Consider the following 21,893-nt stretch of genomic DNA (forward strand, 5'->3'; position numbering starts at 1 on the left):
AGCTGGAGGAATCAGGCTCCCTGACTTCAGACTATACTACAAAGCTATAGTAATCAAGACAGTATGGTACTGGCACAAAAACAGAAATATAGATCAATGGAACAGGATAGAAAGCCCAGAGATAAACCCACGGACATATGGTCACCTTATCTTTGATAAAGGAGGCAGGAATGTACAGTGGAGAAAGGACAGTCTCTTCAATAAGTGGTGCTGGGAAAACTGGACAGGGACATGTAAAAGTATGAGATTAGATCACTCCCTAACACCATACACAAAAATAAGCTCAAAATGGATTAAAGACCTAAATGTAAGGCCAGACACTATCAAACTCTTACAGGAAAACATAGGCAGAACACCCTATGACATAAATCACAGCAAGATCCTTTTTGACCCACCTCCTAGAGAAATGGAAATAAAGACAAAAATAAACACATGGGACCTAATGAAACTTCAAAGCTTTTGCACAGCAAAGGAAACCATAAACAAGACCAAAAGACAACCCTCAGAATGGGAGAAAATATTTGCAAATGAAGCAACTGACAAAGGATTAATCTCCAAAATTTATAAGCAGCTCATGCAGCTCAATAACAAAAAAACAAACAACCCAATCCAAAAATGGGCAGAAGACCTAAATAGACATTTCTCCACAGAAGATATACAGACTGCCAACAAACACATGAAAGGATGCTCAACATCTTTGCTCATTAGAGAAATGCAAATCAAAACTACAATGAGATATCATCTCACACCAGTCAGAATGGCCATCATCAAAAAATCTAGAAACAATAAATGCTGGAGAGGGTGTGGAAAAAAAGGAACACTCTTGCACTGCTGGTGGGAATGTGAATTGGTACAGCCACTATGGAGAACGGTATGGAGGTTCCTTAAAAAACTACAAATAGAACTACCATATGACCCAGCAATCCCACTACTGGGCATATACCCTGAGAAAACCATAATTCAAAAAGAGACATGTACCAAAATGTTCATAGCAGCCCTATTTACAATAGCCCGGAGATGGAAACAACCTAAGTGTCCATCATCAGATGAATGGGTAAAGAAGATGTGGCACATATATACAATGGAATATTACTCAGCCATAAAAAGAAATGAAATTGAGCTATTTGTAATGAGGTGGATGGACCTAGAGTCTGTCATACAGAGTGAAGTAAGTCAGAAAGAGAAAGACAAATACTGTATGCTGACACATATATATGGAATTTAAGAAAAAAAAATATCATGAAGAACATAGGGGTAAGACAGGAATAAAGACACAGACCTACTAGAGAATGGATTTGAGGATATGGGGAGGGGGAAGGGTAAGCTGTGACAAAGTGAAAGAGCGGCATGGACATATATACACTACCAAACGTAAGGTAGATGGCTAGTGGGAAGCAGCCGCATAGCACAGGGAGATCAGCTCGGTGCTTTGTGACCGCCTGGAGGGGTGGGATAGGGAGGGTGGGAGGGAGACGCAAAAGGGAGGGGATATGGGAACATATGTATATGTATAACTGATTAAATTTGTTATAAAGCAAAAAATAAAAAAATTTTAAAAAAAATTTAAAAAAAAAGATGTAAAGACAGAACCCAAAAGAATTTGATGATGGATGGTCTTCTATCTTTTACAACTCTGAAAATCACCTGTTATATAGCAAAGGTTATTTCTGCCTCATACCAAACTGGCACTCAAAACAATAATGCTACGTACGGATGGATACTAATAGACATCACGAAACAAGTCAAATTAGTTCATGGAAGAAAGAGATAAAAGGAAGCTCGATCACACTCACAAAATATGTGAGGAGGAGAAACATGTTAAGTCTACCCCCACTCCAAAGTACCTTTATTTAAAACACATTGGCGAAAGCAGTTTCAAGTGAATCCAATTGACATGTACACACTGCTATATTTAAAATGGATAACCAACAAGGACCTACTGTATAGCTCAGGGAACTCTGCTCAATAAAAGAGAGAGAGAGAGGAGAGGGAAAGAAATCCAAGTTGTTCTGTGGCTTCCACTACAGACGACTCTGAGAAATCGTGTCCATTCATCCGTGCTCAATTTATCACCCACTAAGGTCAAACACAGGAGCTTCCCCACTTCGCACAAGTCATCCCCAGGGGACCCCTCTGAGATTCCCTACCCAACCCTGCGGGGCAGCGCCGCCCTCTGCCCCGAGAGGTGCCACTGCGGTGCCCACCCGGGACAGGGCGGGAGCTGGAGGACCCCGGTGCGGGGCCGAGGTCTGGCCCGAACCGGGCGTCGTTCCCAGCCATACGGAGGGAGACCCAGGCCCCTCGGAGCCGCCCAGCCTCCGTCAGGCTGAGGGTGCGGCGGCCGGAGGACGACTCCGGGGAAGCTGGGGGACCGTGCAGTGGGAAAGGACGAGGGAGCTGGGTGCGGCGGGGGATGGCGGGGCTGGGGAGGTCGCGGGCGCGCAACACTCGAGCGGGTGAGAGAGACGGAGGAGCCCGAGGACCCCGCGGGCCGGACAGCGTGGCGAAGAGGCTGGGGCCGTGAGGGGCAGGAATCTGCGGGCAGTTACCTCCGCCAGGGTCCGGCCCATCCGGGAAGGGGGAAGCGCGGGGAGGCAGAAGGCGAAGCCCGCAGCGCAGGGTAGAAAGCACAGGGCGACGGCCGAGGGCCCAGCCGCCGGCGAAGACGCGAGCCTGCGCCCTGGCGACGGCGGAGGTGGGGGAGGGGACGCGAGCGAGCGCCGCCAGTGCGCCAGCCTCGAGCCGGCCGGGAGCGCGGGCGGGAAGCTGGAAATGCTCCTCCCTCCTTTTCTCCTCCCGGTCTCCTCGGGTTTCCCCCGCCCCTTCCTCTCAGCTGTCCCGCATCCCCTCCAATCGGCCGCTCCTCCTCCCGTTCCCGGTCTCCTCCTCAGCTTCCGCGGGTCCTTCTGTGTTCACCGTCCCCGTGCGTTCCTCAGACACTCGCCTTTGAGTGCCCAGGCGATGCGCGCCGCGACTAAGATGTAAATCACGGGATGTCAGCACCCTAGTGGAGACCTCTAGAGACCTGAGAATGAACGGGTTGTACACTGCCCTCCACGGATCAAGTGGGCAACTTAAAGCGCTAAGGAAAGCGTTTCTGTACTCACACTCCTAGTGACTTCTATTTACAGCACTGTTTTCGCTCCTGTCCCGCTCCTGCGCACGGTCTGGAAACAGGGGGCAAGAACACGCAGCTCGAGATCTATATTTGGTCTGGAAAAGCATTTTTCTTTAGCTTACATTTGTATGCCTCAGGCAGGGGCAAGCGTTCCGTTCCCTAGCCGCCCTCCTCTTCACTCACTGATGTCACTGGCCTGGTGTTTGAAGGCATTTTGGCTTGTTACCTTTGGCTAGGCTAGGTATGTTCTGCTGAGTAAATCGCTCAGCCCTTTCAAATGGAAAGATATCGTTATCAGATTGGTTTATCTTGGCACAAGCAAAGGGTACTGGGCAGGAGGACTTCCCACAGCATCGTAAATCACAACTCTCCCTGTGTCTCGGTGTGGGATAAGTGGCAGCTGGGATAATTACCACTTAGCACCATTTACGTCAAGGGTTATAGAACTGAAGTGGTCCAAGGCTACTCAAATCACAAACATCTTACATAAATCTTGCTAGAGTTAGCCCAAGAAGTCTGAAGCAGAACAAAGAAATCCTAACTTATTCCCACAATTTTGTGTTTCCATTTCTAGGTCTTCAGATGTGATAACAATAGGATAACTGTGGCTGACTTTGCTGTGTGGCCATCAGAACTACAGGTATTGGTGCAATTCTGGAGTAACTGTTGTGCACATTTATTCTTTAAAATTTCATGGGAATGCCTACAATTGGCTAACATAGAAATTATTGGATTCCTATTACGTGTCATGTGTCAAACATGATGCTAGGTGTAAAGAGAGGAAGACGATGCTGTTCCTATTCAAAAGAGATTCACAGACACTTAAGTTACAGTGCAGTGATAAATTTCATGATAGCAGTATGCACAGAACACATTTTTTTCTCTTTGGGAGATGGGCAGGTCAGAAGTGTCTAAGCTAGGTTTTCAACAAGGAATAGTTCAATTTGAAGCACATTCATTTTGTGGTGCCTCGTGGACTTGCAGGTGAGCAATTAGAATCATGGTTCAGAAGCCCAATGGGAGAACTGTAGATGTAGAACATGTAACCTAACCATCTGTCTCTCCATCAGCCTGCCCTGCACTTTTTTAAAGGTCACCTCTCTTTAATATATATTGATGAATAAGGGTTTAATGGAGAAGACCACTTCTTATGAGAGCATCAGAGGGGTGAAGAGAACCAAAAAAGTGGTGTCAGGAAGGCATGAAAGCCTAGGAGGGAAGAGTCTAGGAAGGAGTGGTCAACCATGGGAAAGTCTGAGTAAAGTGAAATAGAAATAAGCTCGAAAATTCCCCCATCAGATTTGGTGTTTCATAGTTATAGTGCAAGATATATAATAACCTAGGTCCTTTATGTAGCAGATAGTGAAATCAAATCTTACTAGCTTGAGCAAGAGAAGGAATTTATTGTAGGGAGTGTGGAGTATCCCACAGAATCTAAGGAATGATTTCAATAACCAGTTCTTAGGAAGTACTGCAACCAGGACAGATCATAGACTTTCTCTCTAAAAGAATGCTATCCAGGGCCTCCCTGGTGGCGCAAGTGGTTGAGAGTCCGCCTGCCGATGCAGGGGATACGGGTTCGTGCCCCGGTCTGGGAGGATCCCATATGCCGCGGAGCGGCTGGGCCCGTGAGCCATGGCCGCTGAGCCTGCGCGTCCGGAGCCTGCGCGTCCAGAGCCTGTGCTCCGCAACGGGGGAGGCCACGACAGTGAGAGGCTCGCATACCGCAAAAAAAATAATAATAATAAAAAATAAAAATAAAAGAATGCTATCCAGTAGAAATTTCTGTGATGATGAAAATGTTCTATGTCTGCTTTGTCCAATATGGTAGCCATTAGCAACAAATGCTATTGAGCACATAAAATGTAGCTAGTGCAACTGAGGCCCCGAATTTTTTATTTTAATTAAATTCAAATAGCCACATGTGGCTAGTGGCTCCTGTATTGTACAGTGCAGCTTTAAAGCCTTTCCATTAACGTGACTCAGCTCCAATTTTTCTCAGCCTGTGTCTCAGTTCAGAATTGCAAATCTCTTGGAGGGAAAAATGCAAGTGGTGCAGTTTGGGTAAGAGATCTACTCCTGGAGCAGTCAGCTATGGCTAGGATCACGTAGTGCAGAAATGGCTGCTGAGGTCTTGTCTGTGTGTATCTGAGGCCATTCTCCCCTGACAAGGGGAATCATTATAAGCTGAGATCTATTATAAGATGGAGTTGTGAGTTATTTAGGGTAAGAGTAGGCTGCCATATCAAAAAGCCTCTACCATAAATTAGTGGCCTAGAGAACATAGGCAATTATTTCTTTCTTGCGTAACTGTTACAAGGTGAGTGATTCAGTTTGTTAGGGTAGCTTTGCTCCACACAGTTACTCAGAGATCTGGGTTCCTTCGACATACTCACTCTGTAATTCTCCAGTATCTTGCTGCATAATCAAGACTGGGTTCCAGTGGATTCCAGCCAAAGGAAAGGAGAAAAAGAGAGAGCATACCCACAGTTTTGAGACCTGGGCCCAGAAGTGGTACACAGTATTTCTGGTTATGTTGTATTGGAGAGAACTTTATCACCTGGCCATACCTAACTGCAAAGCAGGCTGGGAAATGTAGATTAGCAACATACCCAGTAAGACTGAAAGAATGATTTTGGTGGTCAATTAGCAGTTTTCATCACAAGTGGTTAGAATATAAAAAATAGTAATACATATTTCCTGCCTTCAAGGGTATCACAGGTTTGGTGAGGAGATAGAAGAGTACGTAACTAGCAATGAATAAGGAACATGCTGTAAGAACCCAAAGAAAAGAGTGACTTAAAACTATTTCTCAAACTTTAATGTACCTATGAATCATCTGGGAATCTTGTTAAAAATGCAGATTCTGATTCAGTAGGTCTGGGGTAGGTGGGGCCGTAAGATCTGCTCTCCTAAGAAGCCCCCAGGTGATGCTGATTCTGCCAGTCCTTGGACCATACCTTGAGTAGCAAGCAGTTGCAGGTGCAGCAAACACCACAGAGGGAATGGCATTTGAGCTTTGTATTATGGTACAGTGATTAAGAGTCAAATTTTGAATGTTAGACATTTTCCGTTCAATTCCCAACTTTGACTTACTGGCTGATTTAAATTGCTTATCTTTAAGCCTAATAAATATCTTAAGTAATAGAGAACCCCACACAAACTAGATTTAGCAATAAGAGAAGTTGATTGTCTCATTAACCCAGGGGTTCAGCAGGTTTCTTGCAAGTTTTGATCAGGCAGGGCTCTTGTTCTATTTTTCGCGAATTCTCTTCTCTCTGCTCTTTGTCTTCAGGCTGGCTTCTCTTGTGGTAAAGTAAGAAGATGGCACATTTACACTTATTTTGCAAGGAAAATGTAGTTTAAAATTTGTTTCTGTAATTAAACATTCTTCTTGAGCCTCCAACCCAATGTATAGCAGGGAAAGTCTTTACCTTGACAATTAATGGTACTTCCATTTCTTCTTTGGTGAAGTCTCTTTCAAATAAATGCTGTATCTTGCAGATTGTCTTTTTCTCATTCTGCTCAATCTACAGGGTAGATTCATAAGTGATAGTGGTAGGAGGGCAATGGGGGAAAGAGTGCTTGCATTCAAATTTTGTTTTTTATATTCTTAGTCATCCCTGCTTCCGGATGTCTGATGTTGGCTCCTGGGTCTCTTGCATTGGTGTCTACTGTGGTGTCTATATCTAGAGAGTCTCTAATTTCTCCCTGGATGATGCCAGTATGCCCACGAAGCCTCAGCCACATCCTTCATCTGTCTATTCTGTTGCCTTTACAGTGGGGTCCCCTTGCTCTCAAGTCCCCCAGAGCATGTGAGAATGTTCTATGTCTTGAACTAGACGTAAGAGCTGAGAGCAGGTCAGGAATGATGACTAAACTCTTTTCTCTAATGATGACACGTTACCATGTTTTATTCTGCTGGGATCACCCCCTCCCCCCATATTGGGAAAGGGGGAACATCCTAAAGGATAATCTTTTCCAATAATTTGGAAAAGCTACTCTGCTCTCAACATTCTCGTCAACCCCATCCCCATGAGATTTTACCTTGAAATACATGCATGTCTGATTCCTTGTTTCCACTAAGCCAGAGGGGCTTTCTTCTTCCTCCTGGAGAGTGTCCCTCTTATGTATTTTCTGAGTCGTCTCGTGATTGTCCCTGCATTGTGGCAAAATTCCATATTCAGACTTTAATGCATTGTATTTGATATAACAAGAAATTTAGAGAGTCCCTTTCTCTGTGAATAAAGGTGACTTTTTTAGTATGTGCAAAGAACGGGTGTGTTACCCTGGAGGGCAGTGGCTGTTAGGCAGAGGGGGCCCAGTCCCCCTGAGGGTCTCTCAGGGGTTCAGGATGACATCAGGAGCTGAATTGCAGGGCCTGAGACCAAGGAGTTGATTCACAGCAAACTCTTTGGCTTGATGATGGCCCGCTCTCAAGGCTTCCATGCCCTGAAGCATACATGTTTGGCTGCTGACATACAGACAGAGGTGAAGCAAATGAAACAGAGGCAAGATACCTCGCAGGGTCTCAGGTAGCATTGCCCTTGTCCCCTGTGTGCCTGTGCACCTTCCTCAGGCATGCGTGTGTCTTCTTACCCCCACCTAGGAAAAAAGAAAAAAAAAAGTGAACTATTTAGACAGTTGTCTCGCTAAGGAATTGAATAATAATTTTGCTTGGAGACTTGAAGCTGAAAACAAACCTTTGTTCTAGGTGGTTTCTATCTTCTCTGCAAAGAGGTGAATGCCATTGATTCAATGAATGGGTAGTGTGGTGGCTTTATAATGTGTCAACTTGGCTAGGCTGAATTACCTTTCCCAGAATTCCCTTCCCTGTGTGTTGCTAGGTAGAATAGAACACAGGAGAGATTATTATGGGAGATTTGAGGGCAGAATGAAGCAGCAGCTATTTGGAGCTCACATATGTGGTCACTGCTAAGGCAGTGGGAGAACTTGCAGCTGCTCTAACTTCCTTTGGATCCTCTTTCAGAGGCTCCAACTCCTGTGACAGGTGTAAATATTTAGCTCCAGGAAGGTCCCAGCCTCTGCAGGACACCAGTACCATTAAGGTGACAAACAACAAGAACTGATAGGGATTTGGGTCCATCCTCATGAACTCCAGCTCAAGCTTTCAGGTCCCAGACTTCCATTACTCTCTTCCACTTTGCAGCCATCTTCTCTTGCTGATCAACTGCTCTGTGAACTTCACGCTCCAGCATCTGACACAAAGACAACAGCTGTACAGAGACTACTTGAACCAACTCTCATGACTGTGTAAGGTCAAATTCCTGTAAACACGCACACACACACACACACACACACACACATTTTCTGGTGCTCCTTTCTCTTTGATTGAACCCTGACTGATATAGTGTGCAAAGCAACAAGATTTAACAAATATAAAATTAATTTCCAAAATATTCTTTTAAAATATCATCTCTGTTTTGGTAGCAAAGAGGCTACAGATGAACCAGACCTTAGACTGTCACACCCTACTATCTAGAAAAAAAGATCTATCTCCCCAACCTGGGCTTCACTCTGATTGGAACAACTTAAGTCACATAGTCACTTTGAGTCAATCATCTGGCCTTAAAAACAATGCATTGATTGCTTTAGGCTTTAGTTAAGTGTCACTGTAACAATGTGAGCTGCAGGACTGCAGACTTTCCCTGTCACCTGAAAGGCAGCCATTTTACATTTTAAGTATGCCTTCCGTTACTTGTCAGGTGGAGGGTTAATTTATCACATACTTGGACAAATAATGAGCAGGTGGCCAGAAGCCATGGTGACTATTAAACTTAGTTATAGAATCAGTTGGAGTTGCCAGAGTTGTCAGAGACAAAGGACTTTCTCATGGTGAGTGCTATGGATCCGTATGTCATCCCAAGAGTAGAGACCATCCTCCGATTTCTCTTCCAAGGTTCTGCTTCAGAAAGTGGACCCAACAACTGTAACCTGGTAAATGAGTGGCTATGCAGGGATGCCTCAATAGTTTATCCAGCCACTGTTTGGACCTTATCTTTAGATGAGTGTAACAGTACCATCATAACATGCAACCTTTTAATTTCAAGTCCTAAGTTCTCTTCTTGTTTAAATGGCAGTTGGAGTTATTCTACTTCCAGAAAACCCATCAGAAGGAAAAAGACAACCATGATGGAGGGAAAAAGTAAGTCAAATACTAAGACCTGGGCTGTCAGGACAGGAAACAGGAAAGAACATGTGCTTTTAGATAAGGTTCTGTATTTTGATTGAGGTGGTAGTTAAACAAGTGTGTTCACTTTAAGAAAACTTAATATTCTATGATTTGTGTACCCTTCTGTACACTATTTCAAGTAAAAGTTTGCTTTTTATTTTTATTTATTTTTTTAAAATATTTTATTTATTTATTTTGGCTGCACTGGGTCTTAGTTATGGCATGCAGGGTCTTTTCATTGCGGCATGCGAGCTCTTAGTTGTGGCATGCATGTGGGATCTAGTTCCCAGGGATGGAACCCGGGCCCCCTGCATTGGGAGCGTGGAGTCTTATCCACTGGACCACCAGTGAAGTCCCAAAAGTTTGTTTTTTAAAAACATGTTGAAAGCTACAAAACAAAAATAAAAATTAAAGTGGTCCTCTATTGGCTCCCAAACAGATTCACCTTTAAAGGATGAGTAGGACTTTGACAGCAAAGTGGAGAAAGATTATGATTTCAGTTACATCATATGGAACGAATGTAGGACATATTCAGGGAATGTAAAGTGAGCTCCTGTGGCAGATTCTAAATACAAGGCATATTTTGGGTGCTACCTTAGCAGACTCTCTCTTTGAGAACTGCTGTACTACACACTCAGAGGTGGATCTTAGCAGCCATAACCCTGTCCTCTCATGTCGTCCCATCCCCAGCTAACTAACTAGCCCGATAGGAGTTAAGGCAGTGGCAGATTGGTAAATATGTAACAAGCTTCTCTAGGAGGTGGGGGAGATGTCATGATTTATAGCATTTGCTAATTTCTGTGGGGTAAATTTTCCCACCATGACTGCTTTCAAGTTAAAGCCTGACATCAACCGGCTCACAAATTTCCTGAAAATTTAACAATCAGCTCTCAAAACCCAGTACTAGGGGCCCCAGAATACCACTGACTTGACTTAAGGCAGGCAAGCCACAATCATCCTGAGAAGGAGAACAATCCTTTTAATAGATTTATCAGAAGAGTGAAGAAGTGTCTTTCCCATAAGCCCACCTCCCCTCACATCTCATTCACCTAGATTGAATCACATGCCCTGGATATAATGTGTCTCAGGTTTCATGAGAAACAAACACTGTGTGAAGATGGGTAGGTTGTATTGGCTTTTACCTGTGAGGACCTACTCTGGTTTACGCAGGGGAAGGGAAGATAATCTAATGAAACTGGGTTCCTGTTAGGAAGGTGAAAGAGAAAATGAATGGATAGATTTTAAAATTCATTATACCAGACTTCCCTGGTGGTGCAGTGGTTAAGAATTTGCCTGCCAAGGCAGGGGACACAGGTTCGAGCCCTGGTCCAGGAAGATCCCACATGCCGCGGAGCAACTAAGCCTGTGCGCCACAACTACTGAGCCGGCACTCTAGAGCCCGTGAGCCACAGCTACTGAGCCCGCGTGCCACAACTACTGAAGCCTGTGCGCCTAAAGCCCGTGCTCCACAAGAGAGGCCACCGCGATGAGAAGCCCACGCACCACAACGAAGAGTAGCCCCCGCTCGCCGCAACTAAAGAAAGCCCGCGCGCAGCAGCAAAGACCCAAAGCGGCCAATAAATAAATAAATTAATTATTTTAAAAAATTCATTATACCAAGTTCCCTTATAATTAGGTACCCCAAATCAGGTTGCTAATCAGGAAGCTGAAGAACGGGTCATGAATAAACAAAAAATATCCGTTATACCAAGTACTGTATCGATTCTAAGATGCACTGCCCATTTCAACATCTCAAACTGGGATGAGTTTTAGAACAGTTGTCAGCCAGGTGGCGGTAATTGCCTTTGTATGCATGTCAAAATCTGCAAAATGGCTGTCAGCAGCTTGGCAGGAAATTCGTGAGTCATTAGTAGAACACTTTTTTTTTTTCAGGAATATATATATATATATATACATATATTCTTTTTCATATTCTTTTCCATTATTGTTTATCATAGGATATTGAATATGGCTCCCTGTGCTATACAGTTGGACCTTGTTATTTATCCATCCTGTATACACTAGTTTGCATCTGCTGATCCCAAACTCCCACTCCATCCCTCTCCCACCCCGCCTTCCCCTTGGCAACTACAAGTCTGAGTAAAACACTTGTAAGAAATACCTCATCACCATTTTTGATGGTCATAAATTGTTATTTTCAGGGTTTGTGAAGATTGGGATTTTACCCTACTCACAAGCTAACAAGCTCTCCTGTTACTGTTTTTCATGGATGCTGGCAGAAAACATCAGACTCCTGTGGTTAGAGAGAAAGGACTTTATTTCTTAAGGCAAAAGCAGTAGGCAAAGTGTCAGTATGATATTCATGAGGTTCCCCGTGACTCCCAGTTCCCACAGGGGCAGCACAGGTGCCTGGATGGATGAAGAGGGTTGTGTCACAGGAGAGGAATGTGAGTGACAAGTAAGGCCAGCTCGTTGTTTGGGACATTACCTCAGCAAAACCCTCAGAAATGGCCCGGATAAAGAGCAGTCTGGGTTTTGCATTCTTGGCATATCCTGCAAGGGCATAGGACGCACAGGGTCCTGGCGGATTACCTATCCCATCAGTGAGTCCAAATATAATTCAGAAGACTTGGTCTGATAGTGGAAAACAATCTAAAAAAGAATATATATGTATACGTATAACTGAATCACTTTGCTGTACACCTGAAACTAACACAACATTATAAATCAACTATATTTCAATAAAAATAAAAAAAAAAAAGAGTGATGCCCCACCCCAAAAGTTAGTCTGTCAGTGTAAAATCGTTTTAGGAATACGTTAACTGATTTATTTAGCTTCTATTTTCTTTTTTATGAATGTGCAAAAATGATATAAAACTCTATTTTATAAATCTAATGATCTCTCAATAAACATAAAATAAAAATTCTAAGTGATGAGTCCATTATGTCAGTTTGATTGGCAACATTTTTTCCTTCTTGGTAGTACATTAAAAAATGATTAATTGATGGCATTTGAGACTAAATGAAATATTTAATATTTCCCATCAATAGGCATGTCATTACTTTCACTATAAACTCTATTTTTTTTTTTAGATGTTGGGGGTAGGAGTTTATTAATTAATTTATTTATTTTTGCTGTGTTGGGTCTTCGTTTCTGTGCGAGGGCTTTCTCTAGTTGTGGCAAGCGGGGGCCACTCTTCATCGCGGTGCACGGGCCTCTCACTATCGCGGCCTCTCCTGCTGCGGAGCACAGGCTCCAGACGCGCAGGCTCAGTAGTTGTGGCTCACGGGCCCAGTTGCTCCGCGGCATGTGGGATCCTCCCAGACCAGGGCTCGAACCCGTGTCCCCTGCATTAGCAGGCAGATTCTCAACCACTGCGCCACCAGGGAAGCCCTATAAACTCTATTTTTTAACTGGAGTATGGAAATACATTGTAGTCAATTTACCCTACGATGTTGCTAGCCCTCTTATTTTCTTATCACATTGTGTTTTTGATTCACTTAGTTTCTCAAAATATGTAATCATGTTGCCTTCACGTGGAATTATTTTGAGACTTTTACTTATATTTATCCTTTTACATTATGAAGTTTATAGAATTCTTTTTTTGTGTATCTTATTATAATTGCTAGCATCTGAATTATTGTGTTCACTAAAAATGGTGTCAGAATGGATGGACTCTAGTCCTTTTTCTTCAGGATATGAATTATACAAGAGAACAAATACACTGGCAAAACGTTAACTGTGACAGTATGTGAAAACAACGGGTACTTTGATTTGATTTGCAAAATTCTTATGACTTATAAAAGATTGTGTTGTCCTGGTCTGGACATTGTTTTGAAACATGGAATTTAGGAATTAATGTGTATTTAAGTCACTTCTCAGAAGTGACATAATCACATGGATATAGTCTCCATTAATCTGACCCAGTACATTATTAATTCTAAAGTTATCATGTAAAGTTATTTTTTATTATAAAATATGTATTAATTCAATTCAGCAAACATTTGGTGAGGCTCCTATTACATGTAGACCATTTGTTAGGCTGAGAAATAGATACAGAGGAGAATATGACAGTCCTTGTCCTTAAAAAGCTTGTGTGTTGTTGTTTTTTTTTAAACATCTTTATTAGAGTATAATTGCTTTACAATGGTGTGTTAGTTTCTGCTGTATAACAAAGTGAATCAGCTATACATATACATATATTCCCATATCTCCTCCCTCTTGCATTTCCCTCCCACCGTCCCTATCCCAACCGTCTAGGCGGACACAAAGCACTGAGCTGATCTCCCTGTGCTATGTGGCTGCTTCCCACTAACTACCTATTTCACATTTGGTAGTGTGTATATGTCCGTGCCACTCTCTCACTTCATCCCAGCTTACTCTTCTCCCTTCCTGTGTCCTCAAGTCCGTTCTCTATGTCTGTGTCTTTATTCCTCTCCTGCCCCTAGGTTCTTCAGAAACTTTTTCTTTTTTTTTTTTAAGATTCCATACATATGTGTTAGTATACCGTATTTGTTTTTCTCTTTCAGACTTACTTCATTCTGTATGACAGTCTCTACATCCATCCACCTCACTACAAATAACTCAGTTTTGTTTCTTTTTATGGCTGAGTAATATTCCATTGTATATATGTGCTACATCTTCTTTATCCATTCATCCGATGATGGACACTTAGGTTGCTTCCATGTCCTGGCTATTGCCTCGGCAGGTGGACTCTCAACCACTGCGCCACCAGGGAAGCCCTATTTCCACTATTTTATCTTCCAGGTCACTTATCAGTTCTTCTGCCTCAGTTATTCTGCTACTGATTCCTTCTAGAGAATTCTTAATTTCATTTATTGTGTTGTTCATCAGTTTGTTTCCTCTTTAGTTCTAGTTCCTTGTTAAATGTTTCTTGTATTTTCTCCATTCTACTTCCAAGATTTTGGATCGTCTTTACTATCATTACTTTGAATTCTTTTTTAGGTAGACTGCCTATTTCCTCTTCATTTGTTTGGTCTGGTGGGTTTTTACCTTGTTCCTTCATCTGCTGTGTAGTTCTCTGTCTTCTCATTTTGCTTAACTTACTGTGTTTGGGGTCTCCTTTTCACAGGGTGCAGGTTCATAGTTCCTGTTGTTTTTGTTGTCTGCTCCCTGTGGGTAAGTTTGGTTCAATGGGTTGTGTAGGCTTCCTGGTGGAGGGGACTGGTGCCTGTGTTCTGGTGGATGAGGCTGGATCTTGTCTTTCTGGTGGGCAGGACCACGTCCCGTGGTGTGTTTTGGGGTGTCAGTGATCTTATTATGATTTTAGGCAGCCTGTCTGCTAATGGGTGGGTTGTGTTCCTGTTTTGCTAGTTGTTTGGCATAGGGTGTCCAGCAGTGTAGCTTGCTGGTCATTCAGTGGAGCTGGGTTTAGCATCGAGATGGAGATCTCTGGGAGAGCTTTCGCCGTTTGATATTACATGGGGCCGGGAGGTCTCTGGTGGACAAGTGTCCTGAACTCGGCTCTCCCACCTCAGAGGCTCAGGCCTGACACCCAGCCAGAGCACCAAGACCCTGTCAGCATCACAGCTCAGAAGAAAAGGGAGAAAAAGAAAGAAAGAAAATAAAAAATAAAGTTATTAAAATTAAAAAAATTATTAGAAATAAAAAAAGTAATTAAAAAAAGAAAGAGTGAAAGAAAGAAGAGATCAACCACACCAAAAAACAAATCCACCAATGATAACAAGTGCTAAAAACTATACTAAAAAGAAAAATGGACAGTCAGAACCCTAGGACAAATGGCAAAAGCAAAGCTATACAGACAAAATCACAAAAAGAAGCATACACATACACACTCACAGAAAGAGAAAAAGGAAAAAAATATATATATACATATATATGTGTGTATATATATATAAAGGAAGAGAGCAACCAAATCAATAAACAAATCTACTGATCATAATTAACTCTAAATACTAAACTAAGAGATACATAAAACCAGAAACAAATTAGATGCAGAAAGAAAACCCCAAGTCTACAGTTGCTCCCAAAGTCCACCGCCTCAATTTTGGGATGATTTGTTGTCTATTCAGGTATTCCACAATTGCAGGGTACATCAAGTTGATTGTGGAGATTTAATCTGCTGCTCCTGAGGCTGCTGGGAGAGATTTCCCTTTCTCTTCTTTGTTTGCACAGCTCCTGGGGTTCAGCTTTTGATTGGCTCCACCTCTGTGTGTAGGTTGCCCAAGGGCATCTGTTCCTTTTGGGAAGTCTGAGGTCTTCTGCCAGCGTTCAGTAGGTGTTCTGTAGGAGTTGTTCCACACGTAGATGTAGTTTTGATGTATTTGTGGGGAGGAAGGTGATCTCCATGTCTTATTCCTCCACCATCTTGAAGGCACCACCAAAGCTCGTGTTTAAGTGCTTTATTTACAATGACTAAATGATTTATAATAATTCGTTCAAAGGTTTGTTTTCATTTAATTGTAAAATGTAGTATATACACAGAAGTATATATAAAATACATATGTAAGGTTTATAAAATATGGAGTAAATATCTATGACACATTACCAACCAGGTCAAGAAAGAACATTAACTTCCTAGAAGGCATGCACATCCCATACCCATGAAGTTCCCCTCTCTCCCCACAACCATCTCTCTCCCTACTTTCTGGAAGTAACCACTAGACCAACTTTTATGATAACCTTGGTTTCTTTAAGGTTTTGCCACCTATGTATACATATCTAAACAGTCCAGGGCAGTTTTTTGTTATTGTCTGTTCTTGAACTTTGTGTAAATGGAAACATACTGCATATATTCTTTTTGCTACTTAACTCTCTCTTAACACCATATTGTTGCTTATACTGGTATGGTACTTCATTGCATGACTATACTACAATTTATTATTTATTCAACTGTTGTTGGAGATTTTGGTTGTTTCAGTTTCTGGCTATAATGAGTAAAGCTGTTATGAACATTCTCATACAAGTTTTTCTGTGGACCTAAGTTTTTATTTCTCTTGAGTAAATATTTGGAGCAATAACTAGGATTACAGGGTCACAAGAGTATATGGTTAACCTTAACAGAAACTGCTGGTTTTCCAAAGTGGCTATACTGTTTTGCATTCCTACTAATCATATACAAGTTCCAGTTACTCTGCATCCTTGCCAATGGCCAATCTTTTAAAATTCTAGTCCTTTTTGTAGACGTCTAGTGGCATCTTATTATATTACATTTCCCTTGTAACAATGTTGAGCATGTTTTAGTGGGCTTATTTGCCATTCAGATTTTCTTGGGTAAAGTATCCAAATCATTTTGCCCTCATTTATTTTTTGGGGGGTGGGGGTTGTCTCTTTATTGAGATCAAGTGTTTTATCAGATCTGTGGTTTGCAAATATTTTATTCCAGTCTGTGGCCTGGCTTTTCATTTTCTTAATGTGTTTTTTTGAAGAGCAGATGTTTTAAATTACAGTGAAGTTCAATTTATCAGCTTTTTCTGATTTGGGTTTTTTTTTTTTTTTGTCCTAAGAATTCTGCCTAAAGTCACAAGATTTTTTTTATCCAGTTTTCTTCCAGAAGTTTCATAATTTTACATTTTATATTTAGGTCTGTGATGCATATTAAGGTAATTTTTGTATATGTTATGAGGTAAGGGTTGAGGATTTATTTCCATGTAGTCAATGGTTCCTGCACCATTTATTGAAAAGACTGTTCTTTCTCCTACTGAATTACCTTGCCACCTTTGTTGAAAATCCATTGTCCATATATGTGTGCATCTAATTCTGTACTCTTACTTTGTTCCATTGATGTGTATATCCTTATACCAATGCCACATTATCACAATTACTGTAGTTTTATAACAAAATCTTGAAATCAGAGTATATTCTCAAATTTTATTCTTTTTCAAAACTGTTTTGGCTATCCTAGGACCTCTGATTTCCATTTAAATTTTAGAATCAGCTTGTCAATTTCTACAAGAAAGTGTACTGGAAATCTGGTTGACAGTGCATCAGATCTATATATCCATTTGATGAGATTTCATGGTTAATAAGTTTAGCCTTCCAATCCATGAGTATTGTATATTTCTCATTTAGGGTTTCTTTAATTTCTTCCAGCACTATCTTATAGTTTCCAATGTATAGGTCTTATATATATTTGGTTAACATTAATCTTATTTAATGGTTTTTCATGCTATTTTCAGTATTTAAGATTTGATTACTTGCTGCTAGTATATTGAAATGCAATTGGTTTTTATACATTGACCTTATATCCTGTGATCTTTGCTAAACTAGTTCTAGCAGTTTGTTCTAGTTAGTAGTTCTACTATTTTCTGTATATTTTATAGGATTTTTTACATAATTATGTTGTTTGTGAATAAGCACACCTTTAATTCTGCTTTTCCAATTCGTGTTTCATTTCCTTTGCCAAATTGCACTGATCAGGACCTCCAATCCTATGTTGAATAGAAACATTCGTATTTTGTTCTCAACTTTAAGGAAAAAGTGTTTAGTCTTCCACCATTAAGTGTAATGTTAGCTGTACATTTTTTCATAGATGTCTTTTATCAGGCTGAGGAAGTTCTTTTATTTCTAGTTTGCTGAGAATTTGATTATATTGTGCTTAGGTGTGATTTTGTGTCTGTCCTACTCTGGGTTCATTGAGTTTCTTGGATCTATGCTTTTATAGTTTCCATCAAAACACAAGGAATTTAGTGGTAAGTAAGGTAGGTGGTCAGATACACATCAGTCCAGGGTTCAGTGGACTGATGTGTGCCGAACATCCAGTTCTTTAGGAAAGCATTTCTTTCCTGTTATGTATAGTTTGGGAATGATTCTGTACCCCAAAACTGAGTCCATAACTCAAGCTGGGTCAATCAGCACCCTTCCTGGGACTTGTCTGTTGACTATACCTCTGGGTTAGATTAAATAGAATGAAGTAACTTGACACTGCCTGCACTCTCCCAGGGCTTATGGAGCAAACTGCAGAAAGACAAAAAAATAAAGATGGAAAGAAAAGCAGAACTGACCTAGAGACAGCTGTGAAGATATTGAGGTTCTGGATCTAGTCATGTGGAAGTAGCTCTACATTTGGACTTCTTAGTTTTGAGGGCCCATAAATTCTTTGTTTGCTTAAACGAACTTGAGATTCTTGTTATTTTTATTTTTGTCAACTTCAGTGGAGTCCTTGTACATCACACCAGGAATCTGAAATTTCTTCTGAAGAAGGTGGGGGTATAATATATTTAGGTTTACATTTTTAAAAGAAAACTCTGACTTTAGTGCAGGGGAAAAATGAAGACGGGGTCCAATTAGAGGTGGGAAAACCACTTAAACACTATTGTAAGCATCCAAGTGAAATAGGGTACCTGATTAAACTCTAAAAAACTAAAATAGTGAGGTAACTGGACAGATATTTCTTCATCAAGTAAATAGACTTGCTTAGAAATTGGTGACTAACTGGATTTGGAGGGAGGGGAAGGAATTTAAAGATGAGACCTGTATTTCTGATTTGAGTAATTAGATGATAAAGACAGGTAGAAAATAGAGGAGGAACAGGAGGCAAAGGGCAGAGAGATAGAGGAATGAGTGCAGATTTGGTCACATTTTGAATGAGGATCTTTGGCAGTCATTCAAGTGGAAATGTTGATTACACGAGTAGACACTCAGGTGTGGGCTGCAGATATGATAGTCCTAGTTCCCACATGGCAAACTGATTAAACTTAAAAAGTTATTCTTCCTGCTAATAGGAGCTGCCAAAATACAAGAAGCATAGCTGAGTTCTAAAACAAATGTTTAATTTCATACATGCCATAATGCAGTAGAAATGTTTATTTGAAATGAAAAAGAGTAAAAACAATAGTATTTTAACTAATATGGGAAGCAGAACAACAAAAGTGAATAAAAATAGATTACATTAGTTCTTACAAATTTTTGGATTTAAAGAAGTCTTATCATTTAGCTTCAACCTCCTTATGAGGAAACTTTCCTTATGAGGAAAATAAAACTTCAAAGAGTTTAAATGATATACTAGAAGACTCAAAAATATTCTGCATAATTTTTTTATTAAGAGAATTTAAATGAAAAAACTGATAGAAAATGAAAGGAAAGCATGTGCCTTTCAAGACCTTCAGACTCAATGTTCTATTTCTTTATTTTCCTGATACAACTGTATCACTATCATAATTTCCCCCTCATGAATAAGAGGAAAAAAGATGGAGGTGGGAAGTATCCTGAGGAAAAGAATGAGTAATATGTGAGTCCTGAGATGAAATCAACTATAAAACATATAAGTGGAGGAAGTTTATGTGGTTAGCAGAGAGGTTTTCAATGAACAAGTCACTAGTAAGTCCAGGTATATTATACTGAAGAAATGCTGAACGTACATTCCATGAATTTCAGGATCAATATCCCATACCTTGTACAGTTAACTCAAAATAGATTTTTCTCTTTCCTAAACATTTTGCCATACTAAAATGATGTCTAAAATATAAATATATGTCAAAACCAAGACTTTCAGTGACTCCTCACTGCCTACAATGAATGCACTGTTTCATATGTTCCACTTATTATTCATTGCCTATATATGTTTAATAGTCACTATAAAGAAATACTGTGTTGAATGAACACCAAATACAAAATGTATAAATGAAGTGGATGAATGTGCTAGAACAATGCTACTCCAAGTCTGATCCACTTACCAGTTTCATCATCACATTGAAGGTGGAACATGTTTTAACAGGCTATCGAAGTGATTCTTATGAAAAAGTTTTAGAAACACTCTTCTAGACAACTAAAAAGAAGGAGGGGATCTTAATTTCTCTTAGAAATCTTACCACCCTCCAAAGGATACTGAAAAGATCTGCTGTGTGGTTAGAATTCTTAAACCCTCTCAAAAGATGTTATGTAAATGAAAGAAACAGGGTTCAGATTTCTGATTCTTAAGGACCATTTAGCCACATTAGCCCTAATGAAAGATGTAGCTTCATTATTTTCAGTTCAGTATACTTAACATATATATTAATGTGCTTATATGTAAATGTGCTTAAAACAAAAACATGTAGCAGAACTGGAGTTGTGGCTAAGTATAGCATTTAAGCAAGACTTTCATTTTAAGTAGATATGACAGAATTTTAAATTTACAGAATTAACAATGTGTAGCATACATTCATTTTACATATTCAAAAAATCTAAACTCAGGGAACTGAAAAGCTGAAAAACATGAGAGGTAGTGGTACCTAATGAGTGGTATTTTGACATTCTATTAAATATTATAAATTAGAAGATTATAGGAGAAAGGGAGTTAGATTCTAAGAGAATATGGAAAGGGCAACCCATGGTCTTGGGAAAAACAAGTGCAAGGAAAAATATTTTCAAAATGTATTTTGAAAATTGTTAGACATACATTAGTGACAACAGGTAGAAGGTAATTACTCTTGGTAGCATAAAAGGTAAGAGGAAAGGAGTCTATGTTCTTGCTTTTTTGTTAGACCTGGCCATTCCCACTTTTTTCTCCCTCCCTGTTGCCATGACTTGGGGGCACTTGGTTTTGTCATCCTAATTTTGAAGATAAAAAACTATTTTTAAACTATTTTTATATTACTATTTTGCTTCATATATGGTGTGTCTTGGGTGAAACGTGTGTTGTGGTTATTGATGGGGGAGGGAGGAGGAGGAATCAGATAGGGAGCTCAATCCATAAACTAGTGTATCCTCTAATGCAATGGTTCTCAAACCTGACATGTACCAGAATGTCCTGAAGGGCTTATTAAAACGGAGTGCTGGGACTCATCCCAAAGTTTTGGGTTCAGCAGGTTTGGGACTGGGCTGGAGAATTTGAATTTCTAACAAATTCCCAGATGATGCTGATGTGATAGTTGGGTGCGTACATTTTGATAACCACTGCTTTAAAGGAATCAGTAGTCCCAGGCCAAAGAAGAGCTAGGTGAACACTGAGGGAAAACAGTATCTCCCTGCATAGGTTTTTAAGACATAGAACATTAGTTACAAGTTTATCACTTGCTCAGAAAACAACCAGGTGTGTATTATAAGGACTGTAACTGACCAAATCAGTAGTTGGAAGAAATTTCTTTCCAAGGTTAAACCCAAAACCTAAATAACTTCTAAAAAGAGACAGTGTTTATTTGCCTATTTAGGAACTGTTGTAGAATCTAGTATTATGGGACTGGACCTGCTCAGCTAGCCTATTTAAGTTTTGACACTTGAACTAACTTGAAAATGAATACTATAAATTCAAAATAAGAGTTTTTTATTTTTTATCTTTGTGTTAAAATCATAATCTTACTTCGTTTGTTTAAACTGATTATTAAAAACCAAAATAGTATTATGTAGTAAAAAAGAATTCACCTGCAAATGTACTGTCTGCTGATACCAGCCACTTATTAAAAACATGTTTCTACTAAAATTAGTCTTAAATTCTTAGATTTATAGCACCTGAAATCTGGACCCAACTGAGCTTTTATTTTACAGATCAAAACGCATGGATGAAAATACATTACAATAATTAATGAAGCCGTTCTAGTTTAGCCTGAAGAGATTTAAAATTCCCAGTGATGGCCTGTACTGCTACTGAGGAGCTCATAGACTGGAGCTCAACCAGATAACCACAAACGGCATCCAGGCAGAGATTTGTGAATCTTCTCCTG

At 40.4% G+C, this 21,893-nt stretch overlaps 2 protein-coding genes across 7 annotated transcripts in view; both read right to left on the reverse strand.

The window, feature by feature from the left end:
• CPLANE1 (ciliogenesis and planar polarity effector complex subunit 1) overlaps positions 1 to 2,762 on the reverse strand; it is a 150,295-nt gene extending 147,533 nt beyond the window's left edge. For all 6 annotated transcript variants that reach the window (XM_060092817.1, XM_060092812.1, XM_060092814.1 and 3 more), the window contains exon 1: positions 2,550 to 2,762. The gene's annotated coding sequence lies outside the window, so the exon portion shown is untranslated. The remainder of the gene's footprint in view (positions 1 to 2,549) is intronic.
• An 18,925-nt stretch (positions 2,763 to 21,687) lies between these two features.
• NUP155 (nucleoporin 155) overlaps positions 21,688 to 21,893 on the reverse strand; it is a 64,362-nt gene continuing 64,156 nt past the window's right edge. The window contains exon 35 of the mRNA XM_060092818.1: positions 21,688 to 21,890. Within this exon, the coding sequence (XP_059948801.1) occupies positions 21,752 to 21,890 (139 nt within the window). The 3' untranslated portion in view covers positions 21,688 to 21,751. The remainder of the gene's footprint in view (positions 21,891 to 21,893) is intronic.

The sequence above is a fragment of the Mesoplodon densirostris genome, chromosome 3 (assembly GCF_025265405.1).
Source record: "Mesoplodon densirostris isolate mMesDen1 chromosome 3, mMesDen1 primary haplotype, whole genome shotgun sequence".
NCBI lineage: Eukaryota > Metazoa > Chordata > Mammalia > Artiodactyla > Ziphiidae > Mesoplodon > Mesoplodon densirostris.